The following is a 25077-nucleotide window of genomic DNA, read 5'->3' on the forward strand; positions in this document are numbered from 1 at the left end:
TACGTACGTACGTAGTACTTGACTGATGTCTGGGGGCGCGAAGGTCAAGGAGAGGAGGGAGAGGGAGAGGGAGTGGGTGGGAGTGGGCGAATAGTGGAATGGTGGAGGGGCGTGAAACACATGCCGGATGCATATATGTGAATAAAGACAAAAATATTAATATCACTCTTACTATCACTCTCAACACCAACACCAACACCACTATCAATATCAACACCAACATCGCTCGGTATGTCTGTACGCAAACGACCAACAAAAGGCAAAGGCAAAGGCAAATCCATCCCATCTATCTATCTACATGCGACGACGCCAACGAGGCTCGACTCAAGCAGAGCAGAGCAGAGCAGAGCATAGCACGCACGCACGCAGATAAGCACGCCTGTGAGTTACGTACGGACGAAGAAGAATGAAAGACGACGGACGTGTTTACATGGAGCGGGAGATGGAAATGAATACACGCTTACTTATGCTCACTTATACATGCACACTTACTCATACTGACTTACTTATACATGCACACTTGTACACACTTACGCTCACTTATGCATGCACGACGAGAAAATAATTCTAGAAAGCAACAAAGCAAAAAAAGGAAGAAAAGGCAAGAAAAGGCAAGATGGGAGAAGGGAAAGGGAAAGCAAGAAGAAGGGAAAGGGGAAAGCAAGAAGATAGGAAAAAAAAGCAAGATAGGAAAAAAAGGAGAAAGCAAAAGCAAAAAAGGAGAAAAAAAAAGGGAAAAGGACAAACGAAAAGGGTAAGAAAAAAAAATTATAAAAGGGTTAAAATCCCGTGTTACCCGTCGTTTCGGTTGGGAGGTAGGTAGGTAGGTAGTTAGTTCTTCTTTTTCTGCGGCGGCCCGTGGGTGCGTGGGTGCGTGGGTGCGTGGCCGATATCGGGATACCTACCGGTACCGGTACCTACGTCTGTTGTGTGTCTGTTGGAAGGGTAGGTAGGTAAGTAAGTAAGTAAGTACGTACTACGTACTAGTACTAGTAGTAGGTGCCGGTAGGTGCGTGGGTAGGTGCGTGGGTGGGGTGGGTACTAGTTGGAAAGAAAAATTGAAACTTGAAAGATTAAAAAAAAAATAAAAAATTGGGGCTTTTTTTGTTCGTTTTTCGTTTTTGGATTTTTGGATTTTGGATTTTGGTTTGAACGGTTGCGCGACTTCAGACGAACGAACGAACGAACGAACGAACGAACGAACGAAAGGGAAGGGAGACGGAGAGGGGCCCATTCCGTGCGTGGCTGGGACTGAGGTAGGTAGGTAGGTAGGAGGTAGGTAGGTAGGTACCGTAGTGGGAGATGGACGGCTCGTGCGATAGGTACCTACCCCCCTTTTTTTCTTTTTCTTTTCTGGCCCGAGCGGGTTTGATTCAAGGTGTATAGGTATATATATATGTATTTATAGACGCACGTGTACTACTACATTTCCACGCATGAATTAGAACTACCGGTACCTACGGCATCTGAACGAGCGGAAGGGACACTGCGACCGCATGGGATATGTGGTTTTTCAAAAATAAAAGAGGAAAAAATTCTTGTCATTAAACCGGGATTCCCTTTCCTCCCGTGGGAAGAGGAAGGGAGGAAGGTACGGTAGGTAACGGTAGGTAGGTACGGTAGGTAGCGAAGAAAAAAAAAGCGAGATTTTCATTTGCCGAGGCAGCGTCCACCCTTGAAAGCCCGTTCGTCTCATCCGCCATTACGGGACAGTGGTGGAAAACTGTTTGCCGGGCCTCCTCCAAGTTAACCCCCCCCCGTCTGCTGCCTCGGGCTCGGGGGCGGGAAACCCCGCCCCCCCCCCCCCCCCCCCCCCCCCCCCCCCCCCCCCCCCCCTTTGCCCTTTGCCCTTTCCCCCTCTTCCTCCCTTCCACCTTCCCCCTAACAGCGATCTTCTCTGCGGGCAGAGGGTGAATGAATGGGTGTGGTGATTGATGATGAACCAGCAAGCATCTTCCTCCTCCGAGCGTCCCTCCCCTCTCCCTCCACCCCCGGGACACCCGCCCCATCCCATCCCATCCCATCCCATTCATCCCATCCAGATCTTGCGATCCTCGCTATAACACCAGATCCCACATCCCCCCATCCACCATCCACCATCCACCATCCACCATCCACCATCCACGTTCCGTCTCTCAATCCCGTCCCCGTGCCTGCGAGGCCCCGTGCCTCAAGGAGTAATAAAAGTAGCCGTTGAACTCCGGTGTATATGCGAGATTCCATTATGATCCACCAACGCCCCTCCCCCCCCCCCCCCCCCCCCCCCCCCCCCCCCGGCCCCCCGGGCCCCCCCCGGTTTCGTGATGGTGGCAAACACTACCACCACCACTCACCACCGCCCAGATAACAGCAACAGCAACAGGAACGACAACGACGAGGAGTGGGTATCCATGACGAGCGGCCACTCTAACAGCAAGAAAATAACAACCAGGAAAGATGAAGTGAATAGGTGGTACTTTATACATTACGGCATGGGAATTATGTCTTTGGTGGACGCTCGCTCTCGTAACATCGTTGTGTGTCTTGAAGCCGGGGAGGAGGGGGAGGAGGAGGAGGAGGAGGAAGAGGAAGAAGAGAAGGAGGGATGCTTCTGAATCGACCGATCCGTCTGAGAATCAGAGACCGGTCGAAATCACATCATGGCGCCGCCTTCGAAGCTGTGACATCCCCGCTCGTGCCGCTTCATGTTGCTCCGGACGCTGAACGCCTTGCCGCAGCCGTGGTGCGGGCACTTGAACGGCTTCTCGCCCGTGTGCGAGTGCGAGTGGATGCGCAGGCTGGACGGCCGGGAGAAGGCCTTGTTGCACGTCTGGCAGATGTAGCGGTCTTGGCTCTGGGGGAAGGAGGCCGCCGACGAGGGCGAGATGTAGTGGTGGTGCTGCCACGGGTTCGCGCCCGACGACGGGGTGAGGGTGACGGCGACGGGCATCAACGGCGGGGGGAACTGCTGCGGGGGACGTTAGCGAGGCGGCCAGAGACGAGACGGCGGGGGAGAAGCCGTACCTGAGGGAGGGGACGCTGGTAGTATAATCCAGACATGTGAGATGGGGCCGGAGCCGCGGGCTGCATGGGGTTGGGGTAGTAGGCGCCCATGGATTGCTGGGGGGAGACGGCGTATGGCGTCGTGTTGTTATTATAAGGGGTTGGAGCATAGGACAAGTTCGCCGAAGGCAGCGACGCTTGTCGCTGAAGGGGCGGCGCCTGTGGGCGCTGAGCGGAAGGCTCAACGTTGCTGTTGATCGGCGACGCTCCTGAAGGGGAAAAGTAGTAGCCGGGCGCAGAAGCCGCAGAGTAGCTGGAACTCGAGGCCGCAGAGGGGGAGTGGCGCCCATCGTAGCCCGCATCGGAGTGCATCGGCGGCGTGGGAGGGAGAGCGCCCCTCGAGGCCATGACCGGCGATGGGCCGTACGGCGGCTGCGCCGACTCCGGGCGGTGCTCGCTCTTCTGAGATGCTTGCGCTGCTGTGGTCTGTGAGCGGAGCTGTCACGACGTTCTTCCCACCGACACTACTCACCTGGTTGCGGGCTCTGCTGCTGTGGTGCCTGTTGCTCGAGGGGGCTCGATCCATCGGCAAAGCTGAAGAGGCTCGAGATGGAGGGCAAGGAGCATTTCGCTACCTCGTCCACGGGAGGTGACGGGGGCGGCTGAGGGGCGGTGACATATGTGTAGGCGGGATTCTGGAGGAGCGGTTGAGCGGTGTACGGGTTGGACACCAGAGACGAAGCCATCGTGTGGTGTGGTCGAGAGGGATATGGGTGAAAGTGTTGCTCTACTTGATGTCTACCCGCGTGAACGAGACTGGAGAGGTTCATTGACCCAGAGGAATCGGGAACGTCGAGCGTGGAAAAAGAATAGAAGAGGAGAATGAATAGTGGAATGGACGACGGTATCAGAGGTCTGCTCTGGTGGTGGAATTGAATGAAAAAGTCGATTGATGGTGTATGCTACGTATAGAAAGTGGAAGGGTGTCGTTCGCTCGTTCGTTCGTTCGGTTCGTTCGTGCGTGTCTTTGCTGATTAGGATATTACGGATGCTCGATTCCTCCCCAGGTAATCTTCGGAAGCCGTTGATGATGGATACGGCGCGCCTGTGAATGCAACTACAGATGCAGGGCTCGAGAGGTGCGCGAGGGATTGATACTATATATCAGATCTCCCCAGGACTGTATGGGAGATCCAATGTAAATCCACCATAGGGATCCCGGTAGAGAATAAGGTAACAATGTTGTCACAAATTGGTGTGGGTCGAGAGCTGGGACGGACACTGACTTCACGGTGCCAGGTGCCCCAAACCTTGAACGACCTCCTCGTCCGCCCTCGAAGGTTGGGATGATCCGGAGCAGCAGTGGGCTTTACCGCACCGTCCGGACACCGGTGAAGGTCCTACATTTGGACAAAGCGAACGAGGGTGGTGCAGGGAACGATTCAGGATCTCCGATGCCATGCCTGCGACGGCCGTTGGCATGCACCCGGAGTGGAGAGCCCCCAGGGTTTAATGCTTGTTCATTGCAGGCCTGCCCTCGGAGAAAGGTCCCTTTTGAGGCGAGCCAGAAGTCCACTTGATGATCCAGTTTTCAGCCTTTCCCTGCCTGCCACCTTGAGTAGGTGTTTGAGAGTCTTGAATCTTGACAGGCGAGCCGAAGAACATGGGACGATTCGGCTGGGTGACGGAAAGTGAGCTCTGATGCGCCTGATGGGTGCTTGGTCCCCCGGCAGATATATATATACATATGCATATATATGTATATATATATTTATCTCTCTCTCTCTCCCTCTCTCTCTATATATAGCTATCTGTAGTTGTACGAAGCTCACTCCAAAGTCCCCCCTCTCGAGCCTCTAAGCTTGGTCTTTGAAGAGTTCTAAAAGTGTCAGAGAGAGAGAGAGAGGGAGGGCAATCTCGTTTTTCCAGCGTATAATTTAGCTAGACTTCGCCGACGGGGATTGTCTGTTCGCCCGTTTGATGATCAGTAAAGGTTCATGGCCCTACGAAGGCTCGTTGTTGCGAAGAATAAATGCTGTTTAGAATATATTACCTGACTGTCTGGAAGGGCGCCTAGTGCAATCCTACACCGTATTTACGTATTAGCGATCCACGCTACCAACAATCGCTTGGACGACTCGGTCAGAGGCCCATGAGCCCTGATTAAAGTACGACGTAGAAGTCCCGTAGAAGTACTACGTACTACTAATAATACCCAATTCGTTCTACAGCTACCCTACCTAGTGGTACAACTACGGACAACTATTACTAGTTGTCAACCGGGAGTGAGATGATAAGCAGCAGGGTCTGGTTGGCGTCCAAGTCCTCTCCCAAAATGGGATTGATGCGATGCATTGTTTCCTCTGTATTGGATCCTCGGCTGCACCTCAAGGATTCAATGACGGTCCTGAGTAACAAGACCGTACGTACGAAATACTACATATCAAGAGACATGCGAGATGCCGTGAGGGAAAGACGAGCCGCCGCTAGAATCAAGCGTTGCAGATCGCTGGCTGAAAAATGTGACGGCGGTCGTCGGTGGAGACATACGTAGTATGAGAGCCAGGTACTACAACTGGCCGGCTGGCACGAGCAGAACAATAATTGGCAGCGGGTACTGTACGACTACCCACTATGGGGCCTGCCTGTCAACCACGCGACGGGCCACCTATGGCACGCTTCTCTTCTGCCACCGTTGCATCGATCCCGTACACGCACGCGGGAGAGCATCGGTTCGCAGCCTTGGACCGAGTCCGGATTGTTGGACGTGAGATTCTGGAAAGCCTGGCAAGCCTGGAACAACCTAGAAGCCCGTCCAAGTGTTTTGCTTGCACCACGTAGCTGTGTTCTCCGTCCTCTCCCGTCGGGGCTGTCTGGACGCCGCCGTCTGAAGCATACCGTACAGTTCGCTCTCATGGGCGAATGGCTTCCGCTCCGTATGCCCGAGGACTGGAAAACATCGCCTCAACTCGACTCAACGCCCATCGGAAGAAGTTCTCGGAGCGTCTTAGCTTCAAGATGGCGCCGCCTTCTTCGTGACGGTGACGCAGGGAGGTGAAGTTAAACTTTATATCTACCAGGGCCGAGCACTCACTCATGCCTCTCCCTCGGCTACAGAACCACGAGTCTTTTCGGCTCCATGATCCTTGGGCGCATCCAGCCAGGCATTACCGTGTCGACTCGAGTCGGATGCCCCTGTTACGCCCAGGGAGTCGGGGTCCCTAGTCATTATCCATGATGCGCTAACAGCGCCGTCGCCAACCCTCGCCTTCGGGTAGTGTAGATCAGGTATCTGTCTCCGTACTCTGCTCCCAGGTGCAGTGGGTACGGAGCGGAAGGAAAGGGGGCTCCGTACTGTTACAGGTACGTAGTATCAGTATCCTCGTCACTGTCCCTCGGCAGGTGGTGGTGGACCGTGGACCATGGACCGTGGGTGGGCGAAAGAGAGTTCGGGGGCTGTGGAGAGACTATTTATTCTCTTGACAAAAGCCCTCACCCGGAGCACACTCAACGAGCAGCTCTTGCGAGAAGCGCTGGGGGCAGCTTGCATCCCGGCACTACGGAATTCCGTACAGAGTAGTTGTAGGAGGTAGTAGTCGTTGTAGTAGTTGTACCGGTAGTTGTACACTCCTCTTGCTCGTGGGCTGTTGGCAGCCGACCGGTTGACCGAAAGAACAGAAGTCACTTGGTCCGGCTTCATCCCTCCCTGCAAGTGATACCCTGGGCTGCTCAGCCTGCGATGCGAGCTGTCTGACGCTGCGTTCGTTCAATAGTTCATTTGAAATTTGATTTCTTATTCCCTTCCACTCTCATGCCGGTAGACTGCACCGCATTGACGTGGTCGACAGAAGTACGGAGGATTGATGGGACTTGGCTGATAGTAGTACGATAGGTAGTAGTTGTGCTCTGCAAGTACGTACAGTAGTACAAGAAAGTACTAATCTTATCACGATGCGACGAGATGTGTTTCGTGAGTGGACATGGGCAAAGTTAAGAGTTTCACGTCCATCTCATGTTGTCAACATCGCTGCTCGCTTGATCTGCCCGAACCCCTTTTATCCCTAGCGCTGTCTTGGATACAGTGCTTACGGCGGATACAGAACAGATACGATGGTCGCCGTCAACGTCAACGTCAACCACAGATCCAGATGCAGATCCAGCTCCAGCTCCAGCTCCAGCTCCGATGCCGTCGTCGTAACACAGAATCGCAGCGGGTCACAGAGCCTACCCTACCACCATGAAATCCCCCTACTGTATGATCCTGTGGATTGCCTCAGAATGCTGCTCAACTTCAAGCTACCTTCAAGCCGGGCATGATGACACCTTGTCGTGGCGCCTGCAGCGTGATGGAGGCAAGAGTCAGGGCCGGGCATTCAAGAGTCCAGAGAACAGGGGAATGGGATGGGCGGGGCCTGCGATCAGTTCCCTTACGGAATTCTCGGAGATGATTCCCCCTTTGCAAGGAGGGCTGCAGCCAGGTGAGTGCTGGCATATTTGCTCCGTACGGAGTCTACTGGCATAACTTGTTATACTCGGGTAGAAAGTATACGGTACTGTCCAAAATAGCATACAGCTAACATGGAAATAAAGCAGGACCGTAGGAGCGGTTTCGAATACATGCATCCACGATATCGTCCGGGTCATGCCTGTTTATACTTACCAGAATCCGGGGGCCCAGGTTCTCTCAGCTCAAGATTCACGGCAGGCGATTTTCTCGCATTACCGTCGTCATCGTCAGCCGATACTGGCGGCCACCGACTGGCTTTACTTAGAACTTGAGCATTTCTCCTGCTGCTGCATGGAGATCTTCAGATCCAACGAGCCAAGGCCCTGAGCAAGGAAGAAGCTTGATCTTCGTATCGACAGGTACGTTTGGCCGTCGGCACCTCTCTGTGGCACTGGTGTGCTGCTCTCGATTGCATCTCATACTTGTAGTATTACCATCTCTTCAGAGGTCTCTTCAGAGGCTGTATGCGAGAATCCCAGTACCAGGGAAGTTCAGGATGGGTCTCGCACGGGGCACTTGTGAGCCCCCTTGAGTCTTGACAGGCGCCACCGCCACGACAAATTCTGGCCAGTGTACGGGATCCCTTCGGAAGAAAGAGATTCCACTTTGTCACACGTGTAAACACGTCTTGAGCTCCGAGATGTGGTTACACTGCCTCGTACGGCGGCGGTTTCGACACAGCACAGGTGAAAATACATCTCCTGCATATATTGGATCTCGATGATCCCAGAGGCCAGGAGAAGGGCAACTTTTGCCACGCGGGTCGTCGATCACTCGATAAAAACTGCTCACCTCGGGGGCCTTTCCCTTGGTTTTCCCGACGCCGTGGCAGCATTGTCAGATTTGAGCTGCACTTCACTGCGGATCCTCAGGTGAGCGTCTCACAACCTAATCCTATTGAAGCAGCATCTCCGTCAGCAGATCAACTCACTTGGCCTTGATCCGGTGACCCAGCTACTACGTAGTACGTATGGCCCTCCCCTTGAACCTTGGGATCGACGAGCCATAAATTATGCCCCTGAAGAGATCATGGTCCAACGACGTCAAGGAAGCCAGCCCATGTTAAAGGTGGCTTTCTAAATCGACCAAGAGTCGACCTGAATAGGCGCGACAACGAGTCTTTGTTTGGAAGTTTGGAAGCCCAAGCGCATCACCATCGTCTCCTGGCACGATTGCTTCTCGAAAACCTTCATAGATAATCGTGCCTTCGACCACCACCAGTCCTTTCGGCTAGAGTGGTGGTCCAAGTACTCCAGCAGGAGAAAGGGCCGGCCGCCAGTGTCCCAAAGCGCCCACGATTGCTACTCCCCTTAAAATGAAGGGTGAAAGTGTAATCTTGCAAGGGGCTTTACAAGAGCTTTGGCCAATAGACTCTTCGATATATCGCCCTGAAAAGTCTCTCTCCAGGCTATTATCTGGCCCGACAGGGATAGTACTACTCTGTATGGAATACATCCATGCCTGACTGACTCCGTATCCTTACCGTTATTAACGCCTTCCATACTTACCTACCCCGTACACTTCGCACGCGTGCTTTCAACGTCGCGCCCTAGCCGAGAGCTACTGAGCATTAAATCCACTCCCGTTTCCTGCCACTACACAGAGTGCGATCCCGAGAGTCTGCAGAAGTCGGTCCAGATCAGGGGTGGTTCCCGGCATCAATTCCATGTGGAGATTTCGCTTTGATCGCGGAGCAATGCGGCAAGATTTGCTCGAAGGGTCAACCGCACAATTGAACTCTGTGGAGAGTGAGTTTTCGAGTCAAGTGTTGGTTTGGACCCCTGAAACTTGGACCTGCTGTCGATCATGTTTACCGGAGAACTCCCCTGTTGGAGGCGCTCTCATCTGGCGACAGGGCCTCTACTATTCTGGTAATCTGTCACCCAGATCTGCACAGACGGATCATCATGAGGCTATTTGGAGTTTTGCTTTGCATCTTGTTCGTATCTCGCGAAAACCATCAACAAATTTTCTTTTCGGAGCTTGCACGAATGAGAAGTCCGGTGTGACCAGTCGGACTTGGTGGGATCTTCGCCATGGGGAAAACTACTGCTACAGTTTTGATTGGGACGCACTTCAATATTGTTACAACTATTACCAACGTCCCCAGACTTTTGTCGCCTGGAGCGGCATGTTCACCAGACCGCCCTTTTGAACGGAACCGCTCTGTTCATGGCCAACAGGAAACTTCAAACTCTCTCGATTATCCAATCAGGCGTAGAGAAACTTGTCAGGAGCTCGAACCTTATCGCCCAATTCGCGATACGCGGAGTGGATGGAGGCATGGTAAAGTTGATTATCCGGCTGGATGTTCCCATGGAACCTCGAGTCAAGGTGCCAACCCCCCTGGGCAGAGAAAGAGAGATGGCAGATATTGGGGAGTTACGGAGTAGGGTATAACTCCCGGCGGCTGGGCACGTTTTCTCTTTTCTTTTTCTTCTCCTTTTGCTTTTCTTTTCCACAGAAATGCGCGTCCCCCGCAAGCTGGATCATCACCACGCTGCACAGTAAAGGCAAGGCCCACGATCCCCCCCCCCATCCCTCGCGTATCGTGTGTTCCCAGATGTCTCAAGCTCCCCGTGTACCGCTGAGTAGCGACTCCAGTTTCGACGGGTCAATTCCTACATGTAGCATTCTATAGCGTGTTGCTAGGATTGATCAAAAGAAAAGAGAGACAGGCTCATGGATCCAAGACGGAAATCGAGACCGTATAGGTTAGGCGTGCCTGGCCCGGCTGACGAGTCTTCATCTCGGGGCACTTCTTTGCTCGTTCAGCTTTCCTGAACAATCTGAGAATCATTCGCTTTTCTCGAGTGGGCGGCAAGATATGGGTCAATAATGGCTGGGCACTTTCTGACCTACTAAAAGCTCTCCCTCTCCCATAATGGTGCGGACGGGACACAGGCATCATATTTGCAGCCAGATCGAAAATGCATGTTGATCCATTTGGCCTCAGTGTCTTTCGGGGTCGATGAGCAGGAAATGACCAGTTCTGCCTCAGAGCTATGCGTGCATATGTTCTTTTTTTTTTCTTCTTTTTTTTTTGGCTGAAAGGGCTCTTCTCCCACTTTGGGAATTCGCGTAACATCACGGCTTTTTGCCAATCATCAAACAAGGGAGAGATCAACGGGGCCCATTTCCCCATGATCGCTTCGCTATGACGAGGTCAGAGTCTCAAGCCGGGGCTCTGAACTACTCCGTGAACCAGCAGCCCCACCGATATACTACGTATGAGGCCTTCGGATACTGGACGTCTCAATATGAGTTGTGGAAGCACGAGTGTCCCAAGCCGTGTACTCTCTTCGCACATCAACTTGAGCTACCTCTCGTCCACCACAGACCTGCTCGGCCGTAAAAAGCGCCCATATGCCTGCCACCATATGAAGCCTCAAAGTTTTCTCCAAGAGATTTTTTCATTATTGTAGATCGACAGAGACTATTCTAGATCGCCATATCATTCCATTTCTCATCTGGCCAAGAATCACCTCTCTCCCCCCCCCCCCTCTCTCTCAAAAGGCTTCTCCAACCGAGCTTTTCTCACTCTCGCATCTGAAACGTTTCACAGTTGATCAAGCACTATCCTCCAATCGAGAAGCTCGCTCGGCTTAAGGATGCGGTTTTAACGTTTGGAGTCGAAACACGTCAAGTACACTCTGGCGTTCCTGACAGCGGGAACGGAAAACTACGGCTTGAATATACTTCGACTTGACACCTGCTTGTCAGAGCGTCACCCTGTCCGTACGTCAGCTACCTACTGGACCTCCTCCAATGAAAAAATATGCAAGCATCTCTCACGATAGCGTCCGATAAGAAAGATATCAAGTAGTCCGCCATGTGGTGACAGAACCCCAGTCCGAGTGTTTCTCAAACATGAATGCGGAGTGTGTATGCTCGCGAAGTTCGGGAGAAGCGTTAGAAAACGTCACCTGAGTCAGTCAGTCTCTCGCCAGGAACTCGCATGCTCGCTAGTAGTACATACGGAAGTCCAGACTATTTACTTCGTACTTCGTACAGAAAAGCTATCGCTTGCATAAGCACTAATCGGGCCATCGGTAAGAGCAATGATATATACATTCGGTATCCCAACCCAAGAGCATAAACGAAGTACGGGATGGGTATAACCTTAGGTACTTTCATCTTGTTAGATTGCAATTTTTTTTTAGCAAAAACATATTTCAAATTTTAAATGCAAAACTCAGCTGAAAGCTCATAGTAGTATCATCGGATAGAGGATAATGATATGAAGTTTCAGTCTACAAACCTTACTCAATAGGTTTTTTTTTTTTTTTTCCCCGGTAGTGTACGATCTCGCGCGAATCTCAACGGAGTACACAAATCTGGATACTTAGGAACCTTTGGGGCTGTGAGCCATGCGGCTTAATCGCTGAGCTTATCGTCCCGAGTTCCGCCAGCTGACGGAAGACGGTTCTAGAATTTGTTTATGTGACCAGGTGATTTACTTTCCGTTTTGTGTTTAGAGGCGTCTGAGAGGAAGGCGAGAAAAGTCCGGATAGTGAAGCCGGAAAAAGATCCGAGTTCCTACACCGTTTCCAATCGTCGGCTTCTTCTTCTTCTTCTTCTTCTTCTTCTTCATCATCCTCACCCTCATCCTCGTCAATACCGTCCTGCATGAAGCACATCGCATCTTTTAAGCCAGCTCTAGCACTACCTCTCCAACCCTCCATCTTCAGCACTCACATCTGCTGCTTAGCCGCTAGCATCACGTACTTAACTCATGTCCGTCTCCCCTACAATTCAATTCAGGAAAACAATTCTCCACCCTCCACATCATTCCAATCCTTACGAACTTCTTTCTCCCTACCCCTCCTTTTCTTGAACAGGTCTAGAATAAAGCCGACCAGAAAGCACGCGAGAAAATGAAAAGAGATGCACCATCTGCAACTTCCTCACGACACCAGGATCTCTCGGAAAGAACGAGAAGAGCACCTGGAAGGAGGGCAGGAAAAGGCAGACCTTTCGCTTTCGTCGCTGAGGCTGGACCTGGGTTGGTTTGTTGTAAAACTACAGAGGGGAGTCTGTCTAGACTAGCCTAGCCTAGCCCAGCCCAGGCCAGCCTAGATACCGCGCGATTAAAAAAACAAATATTGCGTAGAGACCAGATATATGTATCCGTGATGAAGATAGAGCCCTGGGATGAAGACGACAGAAAGCCCCATCTGAAGCTCCTCCGGTGCAGACCCAGATCTAGATCTAGATAAAAGCCGAACGGAAAGGAAGAGAGAAAGAAAGCAATAGAAATCAAAAGCGTAAGATGGGGCTCTTGCGAGCGCTAGTGTTAACACTTGAGGATATGTATATACATATATATATACATACAAATTGCTGAGATGTCCAGTTTGAGTAAAACAGACTGCAGGTGGACACAGGCTGCAAGTAAGTGAGTGGATGTAGCCGGGCTCGACGATAGCCCCCCCCTTTTTTTTTCCTTTTTCGGGATGAGTCAATCGTATTCCATCTGCATCCTGGGTCAAGAAGCGCTAGGTAGTTCTCGCGCGCTCGTCGCAGTCGGTCTCTCTGAGCTTTAGCAAGCCTCGAGTCGCGATGGAAGAGTCACCGCGCGCTACGAAGATTCTTTCGGCGCTGGGTACAGCTTACAGGTTGAAAAGGAGGCATGAGTTCGGCTGCTGTTGCGTGGTGGAGAACAGTAGTAGTACTAGTAGTAGTAGCAGTAGTGGTAGTGGTAATAACTTCATTGTTTTGTTTCCCTCCTTTTTTTTAAAGAAAAATCTCGCTTAGACTTGAAAAGTGGGTCTGGCTTGACTTTCTTTACTGTATGTATCATTGAGGCTCACCACTCACATATTGCCGGATCGCAGCAGCAGCACAGGACAGAGCTCGGACGCTTCTATATCGAGGATGAAGGAGAGAGCCAAACGTGTCTGTCTTCTCGGTCTGCCAGAGCTGTCCCGACCGCACAAGGAGCAATGCATCACATCATCCTAGCAACGTCTCGCACTGCAAGTCTGAGGTTAGGAAGGAACCGATTTCCCTATATCCTCATCGAGTATCTCACCAGTTGTGGACCCTTTCGCCCGCACGAGAGTCTCTCAATCTTCAAGTCCATTACCCTCTTCCTCGAGGTCTCGATGGATACCCGCTGAGCGACGCGAAGCTTTGCCGTAGTACATCGAACCATCCGCACCTTCTTCACGTTTCCCCATAATAGCCGCGCCCCAATACGGATGGAGCTGGTCATCGACGCCGTGAATAATGCCAGCGGCGCGACGGCCGTCCAGCCTAGCGCGAGCACGGTGACGGTAGCGAATCCGAGAAGGGTCCCAATGCAGGTGAACGTTGCAGCCACGATGTAGAAGCCGGAGGCGGCGTGGAGGACGCTATTGCAGCCTGCAACGAGGATGGGCTAGACCTCCTAGTAATCGGGGGCAGGAGCTGACCAGAGTATGTGCCGCCGCCGACTTGCTCAAGATCTTCATGCATCATATCCTGGGGCGTGAAATTGGCTGGTCGTAGCTCGTCGTCAGTTTGTTGTCCTGTTACGCTTGGGTAGAAAAGGAAAACAAAGGATAAGGAGCAAGGGAAAGAAAAAAAGAACGGAATATCTTGCCCTTCCTTGAAGAATGTGAGCAGGTAAGAGTATCGAGCGGCGTCATCGGATCTACACCTCCATGGTCTTTGTAGCCGGCGGAAGTAATCAAGGGATGGGGGAGGGAGATTTCATGGATTGGGAATTTATAGTCTCGGCCGGGAGCGCTGGTATCGATGCCGAAGAGAGAATGACTTTAGGAAGCTTAGGAGTATTGAGACTCTGAGTCTCGAGGTTATTTCGTAGTCGAGCGCTAGGACTACCGTGGGTGTCGTTGCCCAAGGTCTAGTCAAAGCCTCATGATGCAGATGCCTGAGATACAAACATTAAAGCCAAAGGAGGAGAAACCAAGAAAAAAGAAAAAAAGATAGAAGGGCGGGTATATTTTCATTTGTTGAAGCCTTTGTGTTGTTGACCTCGGTCAATAAGTATACTCGGACAAGTACATCGCAGCAATATCTTGTCAAAGGCACACCCGCCTGACCTTCGATCCAGGCGCTCACTCGACCGTGGATTGCGAATAGTCATCTAGCTTCAACAACCAAGCTGCTTATACTTGCTGAGCCAATGGTGTATTTTGCCGTATGATCTGCGGCAGCAAAGACCCAAGTCGTAAGCTTACATGGTCCTTTCCGTGGCTCATAAGTCCAGGCAATCACATCAAACAGCTTGACAGCTGCTTCGATTATCATCGTTCCAGTAGCGTGCTGAGTTCCTTCCACCTCTTCTCAGCCAAGCCCACCAGTTCACCCATCTCCTCGCTTCCAACAATCGTCCCACCAGACTTTGATATGCCCAGTAACTTAGTCTTCTTACCCCCACAATCGACGACGATCGTAACATTCTCGTCACATAGTCCCTCCTCAAATGTGTCCGGGTCAACCAATATCCAGTGTTTCTTGTCCCGACCCTGTATTTGCTCCTTCGCCCTGAAAACCAAGGTTGTGACAGCAATCGGCATGCCTCTCAACGTGAGCTTCTTCGAAATCGACACGGAGTCTTCGCAAAGAATCATCCCCCGGTCTGCATCCCAGTAAGCCTTTGGCAAACGCACATCCTTCAGAGCTGATACCACCGCCGCCCATGCCGCATCGAAGGGGTTTCCGTCAAGTGAGATGAACAGGATATCGATGTACAGGACCCAGAACGCCTTGACCTCGGGCTCTAGGTCCTCCGGATCATCTTCCTCCATCCGGTCTTGGTCGCCAAGGTCCGGTGGCTGATACCATATTCTCAATTCCTCGCCGTCAACCAAGCCGCTCGAATGCAGAAGCGAATAGATCCTCGTACTCAGGCTCTGCGCCAACGTACTCGGGGGCTGACCTGGCATGAATGCTGGTGAACATCCGGTAGCTAGCTCGATATTGGGAACCAGCAAATCCAACTCCTTCGCCTCATTGTATCCAGGTTGGGCCGAAGGCGCTGTCGTCGCGTTGTCTACTCGATACCCCGCCACGTTGCTAGCAAGCAAGATCTCGCCCCGAATACCGCAGACTACAGTCGTATCCCCTATCCGTACCACGGCGCTGCCCTCGGCGTGTGTCAGCGAGCCATTGTTGATGTGTGGGGTTCTGAACTGGGTTGGTGTTCTGCCGTTTGCGCGGGTGGATGGGACATTCGAGGAAGACGGCTGGAGATGCGCGAGGAGGTATGGGTGAGGAGAGAGCTTTGCGAAAGTTTCTCTGGGGAAAGATAGTGTCGAGGGAGGGCCGGCGGATGCCATTGCGGAGGTTGTTGGAGTGGAAGTGAGTATGGAAGAGTGGAATGAATGGTGGATGGGAGGAAAGGTCGGGACGAGGCGAAATATTTGGTGATCGGATTTCTTTTCGAGGGACCCAGTCAAACGCCGAAAGTCAATCCACAAACCAATGAGAAGCGAGGCATCGACGAGGCTGAAAGATGAAGTTGCATCCAGAATAAACAAGCCCCGGAACTCCAACATGACAATTCTGATTTCGCATCTTCCTTCTTGATCAGCTCTAATTCCTTCTCTCTTGCATCCCATGAAACTTCCTCCCTTTCCGCTGGCTCACGCCGCACCTCTTCTTTAGGTGAAGTTCACTTGAAGTAGCACAGCTCGATGTATGAATTATTCACTTCCCTTTTCTATTTCGCTTGCATTATATTGCTTTTCACTATAGCGTTTCTCCATTATACACTGTATCCCAGCGCTAGTTCTTGGGTGTTCATTCATACGGCGTACATACATCCTGCTGGGAGTTAAGTAAACTCTCAATGAGAAATCCCTTGCCTGCACGCTTTAGCTGAGCAGACTGGCACGCATCCTTAGAGCTCTGAGGCACGCACTTCTTCAATGGCTTAAAACCTTGACTAGAGCAAATCGAAGCAAAGATATATCGACTTATTGCTGTCACGTGACACCATCGCTAGGTTCCTTCCACTTTCGTATTCAGATGCTGCACACGTACGCCTTACATAATGAATCTATAAAATTTATCTAGCACTTCCGTTTACCATATTACGACTCACTCGTGACCCCATAGCCCTATCTGATCGACTGCATCCTACCAGTCAGTCTAAGTTCTACGGTAACTGCCTGTTGAGATGCAGACGAGTCTCCAAAGGGAAAGCCCGCGGTAAAAGCTCCCAAGGGATCATGAATCGTCAATTGCGAGTTAGAAGTTGCGAAGTTGCGAAGTTGCACAAGAGAAGCGGTCACGTTCACGCCCAACATGGCCAAGCTTCTTAATGGCTCGAGCCGGATCCTCCTGCAGGGCGAATTCTAAGCGAGAAAGGCTGAACGAATCAACATCAATCTGTTGCCGCTCATCTGCACGCAGAAAACATCGAGGAACACCCTTCTGCCACCCATATTGCTGCATGTACTTTTTCAGCTTCTACTTAGAGCTTCTCGGCTCTTGTGGTTGCGCAAGCTTTCTGCTTGCGCACGGAAGTTGATTTCAACACTGGCCAAGGTCATACCTTTCCATCGCTTCTGCCATCTTGTCTATCGTTGCTTGTTGGAAGTAAGTCACTCTCTGGAGTTGCATGAGAACTCTGATCCGAAGCCAAACTGCGCCGGAAATCTTTCAAAGATACCAAGTCTGCGTCTTCTTCAACTAGTGAAGTCAAAGTACCCAACCTCTCTCCTCTCCCCTCTCTTGCCACCCAAAAGAAGGCCTGTTCCTCCGAACATATGCAAGCACTTTTTGGTGATTAACATACCCTCTATATTGCATGCGTCATAGCAGCAGCTACAGCACTGGCGCTCTTCGATAAGAGCGGTATTGGCAACTGGGGTCCAGGGCCAATATAGGCTCGCCCTGAACCGCCGTCGCAAATTCGACGCCTCTTGCTAGAACTCAAAAACGCCAAATATCAATCTGACTGGCTCTATCGGATCTTTAAAGACTTGAGCAGCGCAAATTCTCTCTGGTTCGAAAGCAATAGTAGACCCGGCGCAGGGGTGATGGCCTGGCCTCCACCTGCAGGACGAAGCTTGTGGCACTCGAGCTGGCCGCAATCCCCCACACCTTACCGACCCACCACATACATATCGGACCATCGCCTGCCGACCCGTACACGAAATTTCTCTCTGAATTTGTGCTTCCATCTGCCTTTTGTTTTTGGTTTTGGTTTTTGCGCTCAGTTATTGATTTCCTCGCTCTATTATATCGTGCTAGTTGGGGATTCCGGTATTCCTCGCATCTCTGCATAGGAGCGTTTGAAAGCATTTTACTCGCATCCGTCCCACCGCGAATAGGCCGACTTTAGTGGCCTCGGTATAGTGAATTTATACCTTGGCAACGTCAGAGTCTACATCACAGGTGTGAAAAGTCAAGCTTACCCTGAGACTGCCCTAAGCTGACAAAATCTCACAAGCCTCTGGCACTTATTAGTTGCTCTGGACCCCAAATCTACTCCCAGATAGAAGACTTAAATCTGAACATCAGCATTTGCGACAATGCCTTCAATATTTGGACAGATTTCTGCGGAAAGGGCTGGTTCCCAGACACTCGTTGAGATTTCGAAGCGCATAAACATACCCCTCACAGCAACAAGTCCCCCAGGATTAATCGAAGCGAATACAGTCGATCCTTTTGATAAGTCTGGTAAGTACGGGCTTGGATGGACATACTTCTGTTTGGTTCTGGTTGTGCTCGTAGGCGTTACAAGATGTTACCATCTCTGGACCGACAAACTGAGGCAGGCGATGCACAAGCATGAGGTGGAGCAACACATGATGACCTATTCGCCCGACTCGGATTATGCCATGGGAAATATTGTAACGGGAGGAACCGGGCAACAACTCTTCCCCCGGGAAAACGACGAGAAGTCTTTCGTTCTTACCAGAGGACAGTCGCACTGGTCCTCGTTTGGTTTTGTGAACGATACGCTAGCTTTGTTCCGATGGATATTTTACCGGCCAGTGCCTGAGATAAAATGGAAGAAGGGGATAATTCTCAGCTTCCCGTCTTTGGCAGTCATTGCCATCCTGGTTATCGCAACGGCATTCGTGACCCTCTATTGCTTTCTACCTCAGCCGCTGTACTGGCAAAGCATTCGATACGGATCTCCGCCACTGGCAGTCCGAGCCGGCATGATCGCAATTGCAATGACACCTTGGATAGTCGCAACAAGCATGAAAGCAAACCTCGTTACATTTGTCACAGGAATCAGCCATGAGAGACTCGGCGTCTTTCATCGATGGGGCGGATACCTCTGCCTGTTCTTGTCTTTGGTCCACACGATTCCCTTCTACGTCCAGCCAGTCTGGGAGGATGGCGGCATGACCGTCTTCGCAAAGCTCTTCCCTCCCGGCAGCGGAATCATATACGGCAGCGGAATCGCATGTCTTGTTCCGCTCGGATGGCTATGCACCGCATCCTTACCATTTATCCGATCCCTCGCTTACGAACTCTTCACTATGCTACATATCCCAGCTGCAGCCATTTACGTCGGTATGCTCTTCTGGCATTGCAGGAACTACCTTCTATCACGGAACTATCTGTATGCGACCGTTTCCATCTGGGCGTTTTCGTACTTTGTGCGACTGTTCAGCCTGAACTGGATGAAGCCCTGGAGAAATGCGTGGTTGATCGGCGATGAAGCTGCCGTTACTCTGATGGCGGAGAATGCCATTAAGGTAACAATACCGACCCAGATGACCTGGAGGCCTGGCCAATATGTCTACCTCAGAATGCCAGGAATCTCGGTCTTCGAGAACCATCCTTTCACGATATCGTCACTTTGCAGCGAAGACTTCCCATCGGAGTACGGCGATCTGTACAGAGACTGTACTCTGGTCTTCCGACCGTTTGGTGGGTTCACCAGAAGAGTGCTGGAAACTGCTATCGAGAAAGGCCCATTCAAGACGTATCGTGCATACTTGGAAGGGCCATACGGTGGAATGCAGCGAGAACTGGCTGCTTTTGATACAGTCATCTTTTTTGCCGGAGGAAGCGGTATCACAGCCATTGTCTCACAACTGTTGAACCTCATTAAGAGGATGCGAGACGGCAAGGCTGTGACGAGAAAGATTGAGGTTATCTGGGCTCTGAAGAGACTTGAATCCATGGATTGGTTCAAGGAAGAGCTCCGGATTTGCAGAGAGTACGCCCCTCCGGACTCGGTGACCTGCCAGTTCTACGTGACATCTGCAAAGAGGCAGCCGAGAAATGGGGTGAGCGAGAGGGCACCGAGACCCATTAGTACGGTCTTCCACGACAAGCTCGATGGCTTCGTGGCTGGGATTGCGCCGAAACGAAACTCGCAATTTATCCGGGATGAAGCTCAAGGAGACGAGGATCGTGAGAGAGAACTCAGACAGGAGGACGAAGACGCAATCACTTCCCTCCCACATCCAAAACACTTACAGCACAAAGTGCTCCCACCTCTACTTCCACCAAGAGTATTCTTCCCGCCACCGCCTCAACAGGCGTTTCGAGAAAACGCTACAGAGAAGCCCGAAGGCAAGGAAAAAGAAAAAGCAAGCATCGAAACCGATAGCCACGAAGCAACCCGGAAATTCCTCTCCCCCAACCTACGCCCAGGGGAGTCCCACTTGCCACCACCCTCTCCCCGGCACGACACACCACACTTCCAGTTCGCGCCTCCATCTCCCGACCCCAACCGCCTGAGCAGCATCAGCACAGGCTCCTACGCCCCGGCAAACTATCCTCCGCCTCCTCCAGGACCGCCTCCCAACGTCCACAACAGAGCCGCATCCAACACGCCCTCCGACTCCAACCCCAACTCGCGACCCCAATCCTACAACATGCCCTCCGAGCCCTTCCCACCCCCCCAATCCGCATTCGCCCCTCCTCCGCTAAGCTCCGAGCCAACACCGCCCGCAGCGGCACACACCCGACCCCAACCTAGCGATCTCCACATCCAGATCCCAACCTCCCATTCCCAGTGCCAGTCGCAGACCGCTTCCGCGAGCTTCGGCTTCCCGAGCACGCCGACCGAGTTCCAGAAGAACCTGATGCGTTTCGCCTTCGTGGGCGCCAAGAAGAAGGAGGGCTGGTCGACGGAGTACGGCCGGCCGGAGCTGGGCTACATGCTGAAGGAGATGGCGACGGGGGGCGCGGATGGGAAGGGCATCTTCGGGCGCCGGACGTGCGTCTTTGTGTGCGGGCCGCCGAGCATGCGGGTTGATGTCGCGAATACGGTGGCGCGGCTGCAGGCGGATATCTGGGGCGATGATAGCAAAGATGAGATTTTCTTGCATACGGAGAATTATGCGATCTGAGTGGGTGCTCGCGAGGGAGGGAGGATGGCTTTTGGATTGGTGGTCTTTGGCCATGAGGGTTGTGGCTGGTTGTTTTCAGACGGAAGAAGATGGGAGATACCTTTGTAGATACGGATGGATTTAGCTACTTACCTACTTAACTATATTGTAATTTACGAAGTGAACACATGACATGGCGCTCTAAATCAAGCGCGGACGTTTTTCGCTGTTAGAATGTACTTCCTCACTCAGCCTTGATGCAGATCGATTTTGGAGCGTGTGAGATTTAAGATGAATGTATGTAAACAGAAAATCTAATTCTCAGTCGACAACGCTATAATGTATACTCTGTACTATCGCTGGAGGCACCGCATCTAGCATAGCATGGCATGCTATCAAGTCAATATACAGCTTGCTTATCATGAATAAGTAAAGCCCCGTAGGTACTTACAGCAGTCGGTCGTTCGTTCACCAAGACCTAAGGAAAGGGGGACAAGTACCGGTAGATGGATGAATGGATAGATTGATGGATAGATAGATAGATAGATAGATAGATAGGTGTATACCGCACGCATAACAAAAAAACCCAAAAGCACAAGGAGATCTAGCGACATCAGGATGACAAAAAGCAATCCAGAGCAGAGCCAGGCGGCCAGCAAGCCACTCCCTCACTCTTCCAGAGATGGGATGCTCGGACTATTGCAGAGGAGTTGGAGGTATGGACATGGATCAACGACATCGACGCATTTGGAGTCAAAGAGAGCAAGGAGAATTTGTTGGTAGGAGTAAAAGGCAAGATTGTGCAAAGTACAGAATGATAACCACGGGTTCATATGGAATAGAATTTATAAACCCGTTGTCCATCTCTAAAGGCGTAATTTGCAAAAAGGAAAATCAATCACAATGGACTAATTCGCGGGAACCAGTGTCTGGCGGGCAGATATGTAAAATTTCCAGCCACGAAGAGTATGCCTATTAAGATGGTCATCAAAATCGGCCCAGTTGTAAAGAGTTGCGAGAATGCATGATAGAGAAGGATAGTTGGTGTTCCTCAGACAAAACTTCCCGCAACAAGCCATGCCATTTCCCTTCAACGGCCTCCGTTGTTCCAGTCCCAGACTGCCCGCATACAGAGAACACATTTTCAAGTTAAGATGTACCGTCCACTTCGAACTGCTCTTTCAGATCTCCGATATTCATGAGCAGTAGATACGGGACGGGTGCGAAACGTTGGTCTGCCGTCCACCAGCGAGGACTCTAATGAAAGAGCCTCTCACCACACGAGTCTCTGTTGTAAGGCAGAGCTGTGAAGGTGGTCGGACGGATGAGAGAGAAGAGAAAAAAAATTGACGACGGCAAATTCCCGAGCTTTGATCCCGTGCACGAGATCACGAGATTTATCCCCTATCCCAAATCGGCACAAGCGCCCCGCTAGCCTCATCAATTTTGATTTCTCGAGTTTCCAACCATAAGAAGGCCTCTTCTCTCGCACAGTGTCACCATGGAATCTCTCAGCCAAACAAAATGGGATGTCGTTATATCCGGCACGGGACTCCAGCATTCTCTGCTTGCCTTGTGAGACTATGATTCTAGCCTTGGGAATCGTGGATCATCTCTGACTGACCTAGCTGTCCATGAAGAGCCCTGTCCCGATCTAACAAGAAAATCCTCCACGTCGACCCGAACGAATACTATGGCGGCGCTGAAGCTGCGTTCAGTCTGCAGGAGGTCGATGAGTGGGTAGAGAAGGTCAATCAAGGTACGCACTATCGCCCCGAATGTCCTCGTGGTTGAAGCTGACGCGTTCCAGATCCTTCCAAGCCATTTCGAAATGCCTCTCTGTGGAAGCCGGCCGTCGAATCTCCGAATGAGTCCAAGCTGTCGTTCTCAAGGGCATACTCCCTGACCCTCTCGCCGCAAATCATCTACACAAGATCAAAGCTTCTCTCCCAGCTTGTAGCGTCGAAGGTCTACCGCCACCTCGAGTTTCAAGCAGTTGGCAACTGGTGGATCTTCGATGGACAAGATGGCGCACCCTTAAAGCGTTTGCCAAATGGCAGGGAAGATATATTTCAAGACAAGAACATCGACAACCGTGCAAAGCGAAGCTTGATGAGGTTTTTAAAATTTGTCGTCGACTACGAGAACCAAACTGAGGTCTGGCAATCCCACAGTGATAGTGGGCTTGCTGGGTTCCTCTCATCGCAGTTCCAGCTCCCTCCAAACCTGCAGATCGTCATCGCCGCGCTGACTTTGTCACTGGATCCTCCCGATATCATCCCTGTGAAGTGGGCTTTACCGCGTGTCTCTCGACACCTCTCCTCGCTTGGCGTCTTCGGACCTGGGTTTGGAGCTGTCGTAGCGAAGTGGGGTGGTGGTGCTGAGATATCACAGGTCGCTTGTCGAGCCGGAGCTGTTGGAGGCGGTATCTATGTACTTGGAACTGGTGTCACGAGCTACAAGATCTCGTCCGACGAAGAACGTACTGAAGTACATCTTTCAAATCACGAGGTGGTCAAGACCAAACATCTAGTTCAGGCTCCCGATAGTCCTTCACTAGACGCCAAACTTGTTTCCAAGGTTGTCGCCGTGGTTTCATCGCCTCTGACCTCGCTGTTCAGGAGCTCTGTCGAAGGCTCCCCCTTGGCTGCGGTCTCAGTCGTGCTATTTCCTCCGAGCTCACTTGCCGTCGAAGGCGTATCTCAACCCAACCCTGTTCACCTGATGGTACACTCCAGCGAAACCGGCGAATGTCCAAATGGTCAATGTCAGTATTCTCCTTCTTTCTGCTGCTCTCTTCCCTGCATTATATGATGATTCAACTTATGAATACTTATCTACATTGTCTGAACTCCATTGACGATAAATACCTCTGACATACTGATGGTGCTCTTCTCTCTCTCCTACACACTAGCAACTATGACGATAGGCAAGATAGCTAATCATCAAACAGGTGTTATTTACGGCACGACCTTGCATTCTGACGATAGCAAATCACACCTCGAGACTGCCTTGGTGACCTTCCTCAAATCTGCCGAAGAGGGTGGGGATGCTCTGTATATCCTCTACTACGAGCAAGAGCAGACTTTCAAGTCTAGCGGTGAACTCTCCGAAGCTTCCATTGACCTGGCCTTCAACGATGAAATGCTCGAAGAGGTCGAGACGCAATGGAAATCAGTTATGGAAGAGGCAGATATGTCTTCCTTCATGCGATTTGAGGATCGGGAGGGAATTAATGAATATGATGATGAGGATGTCGAAGAATTTTAAGCGTCCTAGGCCGGCGTTTAGGAATAGTGGTGTTCGGGAGTACTTGCATTGCATGGTACAGTATGGCAGATCAATAGATGATTAATGATAACGCTTTTCATTTCCAATTGTCCTCTGCCGCTGGGACCTTATCCATTCATCCTACGAACCGTGAGTGGTCAAGCTATATCCTCATATTAAAGTAGACTGAAGCTCATTAGAACGCGGCTGTAGGTCGTGACTCGTAACCGACTTCATCGCCGGCCCGGACCCAGACTGACTTAGCAAACTCTTCAAAAGAGAATATTTCGTAAGTAGCGAAGGCTGTGTCGAGAATTGAGAGCTGTCAGACCGAGGCTTGCTGTCATTCACAATCACAAATCTCTAACCGAAAAATCCTCGGGCAAAGTGCTTCAGGCTCCCCGTCTTTGTACAGCTTGCTTGGGATCTGAAATCAGGCGTGAATTGAGAGCTTCCTTCCCAACCGGATCCTGTAATCGCACTTGCTAGGTATTTTCTAAATGTCTCTGCCTTGTCTCCAGGCATCAAAATCGTGTTGGTGTTGGAGATTTCGCCAAAGCACGAGTGACCCGCAAACGGGCTCTCCCAAAGAAGATCGAATACAGCGAAAGTAGTCCAAAGCGAAGCGACCTCACACGGCAGACATAGGAGCGCGAATCCCGATGCATCGATCTACCTAAACAAACACATTTATCGAATGCACTCTCGCCAAACCAGACAAAAAAAAACTCGACTCCCGACACCAAATCCCTGCATCTCGAGAACTTCCCCGAGTCACACAAGCCACAAGATGCACCTTCCTGCGTCCGTACCACCACGTCGGAAAGCGCCTCCTTCTCGACGCATCAATTCGCCGAGCGTCTCTGTTCTCCTTTGCTGAAAAAGACATCGACGGGGCATGGATATGATCCATCGTGGATATCCTCAGCGGGACCTCCACGGTCCAGCAGTACCAGAGGTCGCTGCGCGCTTTCTGGAGAGGAGCGATGGGGAGATGCTACTTGGCTGCGAGAGTTTAGAGGACGTTGCTGGCGGTTGATTTTTTCATATAGGTACCTA

At 51.4% G+C, this 25077-nt stretch overlaps 5 protein-coding genes across 6 annotated transcripts; 2 read left to right on the plus strand and 3 right to left on the minus strand.

The window, feature by feature from the left end:
* Positions 1 to 2632: 2632 nt before the first annotated feature.
* Positions 2633 to 3728, minus strand: L3040_001624 (uncharacterized protein; the record flags this gene model as incomplete). The annotated part of the gene is made up of 3 exons (XM_066156828.1): positions 2633 to 2947; positions 3004 to 3461; positions 3515 to 3728. The coding sequence occupies 3 exons, from the start codon at positions 3726 to 3728 to the stop codon at positions 2633 to 2635; spliced, it is 987 nt and encodes a 328-aa protein (XP_066012840.1).
* A 9771-nt stretch (positions 3729 to 13499) lies between these two features.
* L3040_001625 (uncharacterized protein) lies at positions 13500 to 13948 on the minus strand (the record flags this gene model as incomplete). Its single annotated transcript, XM_066156829.1, has 2 exons — positions 13500 to 13855; positions 13906 to 13948. 2 exons carry the CDS (start codon positions 13946 to 13948, stop codon positions 13500 to 13502), a joined length of 399 nt encoding a protein of 132 aa, XP_066012841.1.
* Positions 13949 to 14742: 794 nt separating this feature from the next.
* On the minus strand, positions 14743 to 15777 carry L3040_001626 (uncharacterized protein; the record flags this gene model as incomplete). The annotated part of the gene is made up of 1 exon (XM_007294300.2): positions 14743 to 15777. The coding sequence occupies one exon, from the start codon at positions 15775 to 15777 to the stop codon at positions 14743 to 14745; it is 1035 nt and encodes a 344-aa protein (XP_007294362.2).
* Positions 15778 to 17979: 2202 nt separating this feature from the next.
* On the plus strand, positions 17980 to 20769 carry L3040_001627 (uncharacterized protein; the record flags this gene model as incomplete). 2 transcript variants are annotated; one of them, XM_007294301.2, is made up of 1 exon in its annotated part: positions 17980 to 20769. In XM_007294301.2, one exon carries the CDS (start codon positions 17980 to 17982, stop codon positions 20767 to 20769), a length of 2790 nt encoding a protein of 929 aa, XP_007294363.2. The 2 variants fall into 2 exon arrangements, with proteins under 2 accessions (XP_007294363.2, XP_066012842.1); XM_066156830.1 differs by having other exon boundaries at positions 18943 to 20769.
* A 1480-nt stretch (positions 20770 to 22249) lies between these two features.
* Positions 22250 to 24018, plus strand: L3040_001628 (uncharacterized protein; the record flags this gene model as incomplete). Its single annotated transcript, XM_007294302.2, has 4 exons — positions 22250 to 22323; positions 22389 to 22507; positions 22559 to 23515; positions 23702 to 24018. The coding sequence occupies 4 exons, from the start codon at positions 22250 to 22252 to the stop codon at positions 24016 to 24018; spliced, it is 1467 nt and encodes a 488-aa protein (XP_007294364.2).
* Between the last annotated feature and the right edge of the window lie 1059 nt (positions 24019 to 25077).

This window comes from Drepanopeziza brunnea (genome assembly GCF_022702325.1).
Source record: "Drepanopeziza brunnea f. sp. 'multigermtubi' strain 214-2 chromosome Unknown ctg2, whole genome shotgun sequence".
Lineage (NCBI taxonomy): Eukaryota > Fungi > Ascomycota > Leotiomycetes > Helotiales > Drepanopezizaceae > Drepanopeziza > Drepanopeziza brunnea.